Source organism: Gavialis gangeticus, unplaced genomic scaffold (genome assembly GCF_001723915.1).
Source record: "Gavialis gangeticus isolate Ggan-Ray unplaced genomic scaffold, GavGan_comp1, whole genome shotgun sequence".
Lineage (NCBI taxonomy): Eukaryota > Metazoa > Chordata > Crocodylia > Gavialidae > Gavialis > Gavialis gangeticus.
The window spans coordinates 187582584-187589971 of record NW_017729032.1 but is presented as its reverse complement, the minus strand read 5'-3'; the positions used below and the strand labels follow the sequence as shown (position 1 = coordinate 187589971).

Here is a 7388-nt window from a genome sequence, read left to right as displayed (position 1 = left end):
AAAAAAAAAAAAAACCAAACGTGTGGGATAAATATTTAGCATACCTCTTTTAAAAGTGGTTTTAGGTACTTAGACCCTAGCCATGCCAGCTTTAGACAATGAGAAGTCCCATCAGACTAGGAAAGTACCTTCAAGTACAAGCTATCTGAGATAAAGCAAAGACTTCACCTATTACTAGGGACCTACCGAATTCATGGCAGAAGTGGGCTGTGTGGTAGCTGCTTTAAATCTTGCAGGTTCCCCTGCGTGGCCCCCTAACCCCACCTCCCCCTACCCCACAATTGCTGATTAGCTGAGGGGCCCCAGTGGCCCTGCTACCTGCCACTGACCAGCCAGGAAGCAAAACCAGCACCATACTTAAAACCTCGGTTTTCACCTCCGTGCTGATCAGGGCCCCTCTGCCAATTGGCAGGGGGGCACACAGGAGAACCTGCAAGATTAAAGGAGCTGCTGCGCAGCCCACTTCCACCATGAATTCGGTAGGTCCCTACCAATTATTAAAAAGCCACTTGCACACTTTTGGGTGCAACAAGCATTTAAAACCATGTAATTCTCTGGATTTCCCACAGTTTGCAGCCATAAAACATGTTTTGCCTCAAGAGTGTTCTTGTCTAAGAAAAAGGACTTGAAAACTATTATTTTAGTCATCTTTTTACGCTAAAAATACAATTTGCTATAGGAAGCTAGCTTTTACTAGCTTTAAGTAATTATAAAGCATTCTATAATTATAGCTATCTTTAGCAATTCTTAATTTCTCACTAAAGAGCACTGTTCTCAATGAAATACAGAGTAAGGACTTAACCAAATGTAATACACACTTCAAAGGATAGGTCATCCTCTTCCAGGTAAATACTAAAGGATTCTTTTTTTTCCTTAAGCAGCAGCCAGTCAATTTGCTGCCTGTCCACTGCTAGTCTCTACTGGGCAGTGCCTTGAAAAATGTGTTATACAAACAGTCCAATTACAAAAGTTAAATATGAAGTCCAAATACAAGGTCCATGGAAAGTAATTCACTCAGCTAACAGATCTTTAACAACCCCAGAATCTTTACCCAACAGGTTCTTCCTTCGCGGAATTCCCTTGCTGTGTCTCTTTTTTTTCTACTTCCTGATCTTTCTTCAAGGCCCTGACAGTCTCAGGTGCAGTGTCCACTTCCCCAGCTTCCATATGTTCATCAAAATCTCCGTCATCAAAGTCCATCATGCCCTGATTCTCTTCTGTAAGTAATGCACAAAGGGTCTGAATCACTTGTGAACTACATAGCTATTAGTACATATACACTATAAACAGAATTACTATGAAGCATCAATACACAATATTTAAGCTATTTTTATATTTAACCTTAATCATAATGAGTGCTCTAAAAGCTGCCACCTTACTGTCCACAATTTTAAAAATACCTTCAACAGCTTTCTCTTCTTTCGCCTTCAAGAGCCTTCCTTCAAGAGCCTTTTCTTCAGCTTTTACTGTATAGTCAGCAGTACCATTCTTTTTATTGTTTGCAACAGACTTTGCTGCAAAATTGACTTGTTTAGGGCAGGATGTTATTAGAGAAACAGCTTCTTTTCTGACTGGAGTGAGAACTTTTCGCATAACAGGGGCCATTACCTGAAAAAAATATTTTAAGTATACATACATAAACATTGCAAACATTCTTGTACTTAGACCCCACATACTCTGTAGCACACTGATACCAGAATTTCTCTAAATTCCATGATGGAATTTATTCTTCTAACACAAAGTTCTCATTCTTATTCTCACACAAAAAGCAAAAGGAGGGGAAAAAAAGATAATGTTAACTGATTAGTGTCAGTCACCATTCTCCACATAGACCAGCTCCAATCCCTGGCCCTCCACTTTGGAATAAAGAGTTTGACCGCAGAATTTATTCTCCATGTTTGTGCCAGTCCAGGGTCTAGCTTTCCTTTTAGCTTCTAAGGTAGCCAATGTTAGAAAACCCAACTCCCAATTTGTAGTAAGGATAATTGCTGGATGCCACCATAGGATAATGCAGGGAATGACTACCCGCTCCAGTTGTAATGTAATTTGCAAAACACACAGTGGCATTGCAAGACTTTTAAGATATGTGCTTGGCTCTAGCTGAATGGTAAATTCCACTGTCTCTTGGCAAGAATTCAATTTATGTAGCTACAGTACTTACCGCAGAGCCCATGGGACCCTGACTGAAACAAACGAGACAGAGTTAAAATTTCAGGTTCTCTCCAGACACACGACACCTTATCAGTCACTGCTTGAGACTTTCTGGATTTCTTCTCCAATATTCAAGGCTAGGACTTTTTTGTTCATGAAAGGTCCAATTTTAGAACCCAGTTTCTTAACAACAGAGTGAATTCCTGTCAACAAGTCCCAATTTAAAACCAATGCTTCAGCTCTTTTTAAGTTTGTCAAACTTTAAACTATCTGAACCAAACTTTTTCCAAGCTCTTCACCTCCAGGTGACTTGTTAGGTTTCAACAAAATCACACATTTCCAAGAGCAATGAGAAACAACAAAAGCGCTTTCCCAGCATTCAAATTCATTTTCAACCATTTCAAGAATTCCAGCATCCTCAGGCTTTGTAGAAGAGACATGAAATTTGGTAGCCCTTGAGGCCACAGAAGTGCTTTTTCTGTTCATGTGAAAAGCCAATTAGATTTGGTTAAGTTATAAGAACATTTGTACAAATGCAGCTTTTTAGAAACTGGCTTTGAAAGAAAAAAAACCACAAAAACAAAATAACCTCTGCTTCACATGGTGTTACTTCCATGTGACTACAACTAGAGCCCTACTTCTGATGCAGGAAATGCAACTCTCATCCACTGCTTAAGCAGATGTCTGTACATACTAATTCCTTCCCCTACTTGGTGACTCAACCCTTCAACCTGCTCTTCAACTTTTTTTTAACTTTTCATCCACCCCATTATTATCCCTTCAGCCGAGCTGCCTTATCTGTTCTTTGCCAATAGTCTCGATCAGGTGTTGGCAATGTTTTTGAACAGTGCCAAAAACACCTGCAACCTCAACTTGTAAGATGTTGGCAGCCCAGGGGCAGAAAGCAGGGGACCTGCAAGGGGCCCAATCTTTGTTACAGCAGCACAGCCCTGGCCTCTTCCCTGCCATCTCCTGCAAGGGTTGCACACCAAGCAAAATGCCTTCAACATGCATGCCAGGGGTTGCCTATATTTGTGTGGCAGGCTCAAGCCACAGGGGTGGCTGAGATGCCGCCTGATGGCTGTGTGGCTCCTGCCTGGCTCGGTCTCTAATGTGGCTCTTCCTTAATCACTCAGCACCACACCATGTTGTTACTGAGATTCAGTAAGGCAGGCTGCCCACAGGCCTTAGAGTGAGCCTGAGTCTAAATTAACTCAACAGGTCTCTCCCAGACCCCACTAGTTTCAATCCAACCCTTATGCTAAATAGGCTCTCTGGGCCTGGCTGTGCCCCTACAGGGCACCTATAGCCTTAAGGGCAAATTGCATGGCTCCATTCCTTCCCTATACCACGCCCCAAGCCTCACACAGGTGTTCTCTCCCTCTGATGTTAGTTCCTCTTAGTCCCTGTCAGGACTCTCAGACCCTCTGGGTCTCTCCACCCTCTTTTTCTGGGCCCTCAGACCCCTGGCCCCTCTCACAGTCCTTGTCAGGGCCTGTATGCCCTGTAATCCAGGGGTAGACAATGTTTTTTGGCTGGAGTGCCGAAAAACACCACAATGCCTACCTTGGAAGATGCCAGAGTACTGGCATGCCAGAAGAACAAAATGAGGGCAGGGGATACATAGCAGGATGCCCTGCTTGTGCCCCTTGCCCCCTATCCAAAGCCCCTGCCCCCCAGCCCTGTGGCCCCTTGCCCCTCAGCGAAAGCCTCTGCCCCGCAGCCCAGGCTCTGTGGCTGTCAGCAGCTACCCTGGCTCTACATAGAGGCTAGAGCCCGGGCTGCTCCCAGCAGGGCTTGCAGTGTCCCAGCTGCCTGCTGGGAGCAGCCCAGGCTCCCGGCTGGCAGCAGCTACCCAGAGCTGGGGCCGCCTGCAGCCGGAAGGCTGCAAACAGGTGTGCTGGGCTCCAGAGCCCTGGCATCAGGTCCGTACCAGCAGGTGGTGGGGGAGGGGCCTGAGACAGCACAGCCCTGGTCTCTCCCCATTCCTGGCACAGAGCTGGTGACTGGGCTGTGGAGCCCAGCATAGCTGATTGTGGCCAGCCTGGGCTCTGGGCAGCTTCAGCAAGCAGCGGGCAGGCTGCAAACAGCTGCGCCGGGCTCCACAGCTCCGGCATCAGCTCTATGCTGGTGGTGACTGCACAGGCACCTACGGGCAGAGAGTAGAGCGACACAGCCCACCCTGAGGTGCATGCGCAATCGCCACCATCATGGAGATGATGCCGGAGCTGTGGAGCCCGGCGCAGCTGTTTGCAGCCTGCCCGCTGCTTGCTGCAGCTGCCCAGAGCCCAGGCTGGCCACAAACAGCTGCGCCAGGCTCCACAGCCTAGTCACCATACAGTATATTAAAAATATTTATATACAGTATCCTTTACAACAGCAGTCAGCACAAAGTCCTCATAGGAAATCACCACCCTGAACAAGTATAGAACAGCCTGTCTGGAGATAAAGTTTCTTCCTAATGAATGTCTGTTAGTGGCTGGCTTGCATCCTCTCTTGTTATCCAGTCATCCAATTTTTTACCTGTATTAACCTCTTAGCTGTAATACATTAAAATTCAAAGATTAAAATTGGTGCAAGATTATTTTTCAATTTTAATTTTAATTTTCCATTGGCTCCCCACCTCAAAAAGTTTCACAACAACCCCCACCCCAACTACCATATATATTCTCCTACTGCCCACCCTCTTTCCATTCTGACACCTTATCTCTTTATTCCACAGGAGCTTCAGGCTTTTTCTTGCTGCTTGCTAGATCAATTATCTGCCAAGGTTTTTTCTCCAAATACACTTTCCAAGTCTTCTTCACTTACTAGATATCCCTCCATCTTATCTGGTTTGATGCGCACCTCTCTCACATGAGCCTATTGAAATCATCATTATTTAGTAGTGATGAAAGCTACAGCACTTATGGCATTGTATGAAAATAGCAAGAAAAACATCTTTTTGATAAGAGTACATAGTACAGAAACCACAAACTTTATACTATTTAAAGGAAACCAGTGATTAGAATAACTCAGAGAAGCAAAAAACAAAACAGGGACTTGCTTATTCAAAAGCCTAATAAGAATTAAGACACAGGCAAAGAGAAAATTTCAAACTAGATCGCAAACTTCTACCTTTGGGACTTGTGATTGTACAGAGAAAGGATTCAGTGAAGCTCCCGCTGGTCTTTTCTTTTTCATCATTACAACTGGTGGAGGAGTTACCTGAATAGTTGAGACAAGAAGATGGAAAAATTAAAAAGAAAAACCCTTTCATTACTAGAAGTTGCCAGAAAGAAAAATAAGCAAACAAAAAATCTCTTCATGGCCCCCATGTTTCTCTGTCTCTCGGTCAAACTGCACACTCCATAAGAACCAGAGTATTGTAGAAAATGACACTCAAGTACCTGTTTTATGCATCTAACGAAAAACATATCCTTCCACACCAGCTCAGCCACTTTTCTTTTGTTAAATGTATTTTAACCAAGTGATAAATCCACAAGGATTCTATTTTAGCTATTTAAGTTGTGAGAAACCAGTATTTTTAAATAACAAGAGTGGCTATCCAAAACAACAGCTGAGATTTAGCAATCTTGAGGAGTCAATAAAGCTGTGAGAGCATTGGGCCAGCTGGTAATAGTATTACACAAAGCCAGGGGTAAAGTCTAAATATTTTTTGGTCCATAAGTCCTCAAGAAAGGGACTGTTGCACAGCATCAAGCACATTGCTGGACTTCAATTAAAACTCCTTAGAATATTGTATTTACCCAACTACAAGACTCCCTTCCCCCCACAATAATTAGATTTAAAAAATGGGAAATTTTTTAATTTGTTACAGTTTTATGGAATAAGGTTATTGAATCTAAATTATTTAAAGATCATCCTATAATTGGTCTCCCCCACTACTACAGGCAGTGTGGGGGGAGGGAGATAAATGTGATAAGCAGGGATTCAGGTTTTCCATTTCCCACAGAAAAACGAAGTAAACCACGGATTTTTGCTTTTACTAGAGTAAAACACGGATTTCTCATTTTAGCAGAGAAACCCATGGATTTTGTAGTTTTGCAGCTCCTTGCAGGCTGGCAAAGCTTAGCCTGCAGTAGGCTGGGAGGGAGCAGGGCAGTCAGGCAGGGGGCGCCATGTGCATGTATGCACATGGTTTCAAGCAACCTGGACAGCAACTCCTGCAGGTAAGTGGGAGGGATTGAGGTCCCCAGAAGGAGGGAACTGGGCAGGGCTGGGACTGATGCCCAGCTGGGCAGTGTGTGGGGCTTCGAGTCTGGAACCGCAATGTGCAGCCTCAGAGCTGCAGCAGGGAGCAAGACGAGCCCGCAGGTGGCTTGTTCAGGAATGGGGGGTGGGGCCAGCTCCCTGCTGCAGCTTGCACTTTTAGGGGGCAGAGGGGACCCGTGCCCCCCAGATCTACACATGGGGCAGGGGCAGTTGCAGGGGGGGGGCATGCTGTGGGCTCATGCTCTCTGCCCTGCTGCCCTCCCCCGGGGCCTCCGCAGCTCAGCGTGTGCGACCCAGCATGGCAGCGCACAGCAGGGCTGTGCAGGAAAGCTGCCTACCTCTGCAAGCTCCACACTACCCTGGTGCCACTTCCGCTACATTCACGGGCAACAGTGCAGGGTTGTGCCCCTCCCTGCTACCCCCACACACAGGGGAAGTGTCGCCACAGCAGCGTGGAGCTCACAGAGGCAAGCAGCTTTCCTGCACATCCTGGCTATGCACTGCCATGCCAGGTCACACGCTGCGCTGCGGAGGCCCCGGGAGAGGGAAGCAGGGTATGAAGCATGAAACCACAGCATGCCCCCACCGCATGAACGAATCTGAGGGGTGCAGATCCCCAGGATTGCGTGCTGCAGCTGGGAGCTGACCTCGCCCCCACCTTCAGCAGGCAGGCAGTGGGGGGGAGCCAGCTCCATGCTCCTTCTCCTGCAGCAGCCACTGCCTTCTGTCAGGGGGAGGGGGCTGCAGACCTGGGTCCCTGGCCCTGTAGCCCTGGCAGCTGGGGGCCCCCTCCAGCAAGGCTGGGGGCAGGGGGAGCTGTGGGGTGAGTGAGGGGTACCAGTAGGGCTGGGGGGCTTTGGGGTGAGTGAGAGGCACCAGTAGGGCCAGGGGGAGGCTTCAATTTTAATTACAGATTTGGGGGGGGTTATTAGAGAATTTGTGATTTTTTTTAATCAGGGAAAACCAAGATCCCTTGCCAAGGGGGGCCAGTAATGGGGCAAGCAGTAGGCAGACAGACAGTG

General features: G+C 46.7%; 1 protein-coding gene across 2 annotated transcripts in view; it reads right to left on the bottom strand.

Annotated features, from left to right (window-relative positions):
• The window catches only part of POLA1 (DNA polymerase alpha 1, catalytic subunit), a 367464-nt gene that overhangs the window by 347989 nt on the left and 12087 nt on the right, over positions 1-7388 (bottom strand). For both annotated transcript variants that reach the window (XM_019524513.1, XM_019524511.1), the window contains exons 7-9: positions 5269-5358; positions 1401-1608; positions 1052-1217 (exon numbers count right to left, since the gene is read on the bottom strand). In XM_019524513.1, the coding sequence (XP_019380058.1) occupies positions 1052-1217; positions 1401-1608; positions 5269-5358 (464 nt within the window). The remainder of the gene's footprint in view (positions 1-1051; positions 1218-1400; positions 1609-5268; positions 5359-7388) is intronic.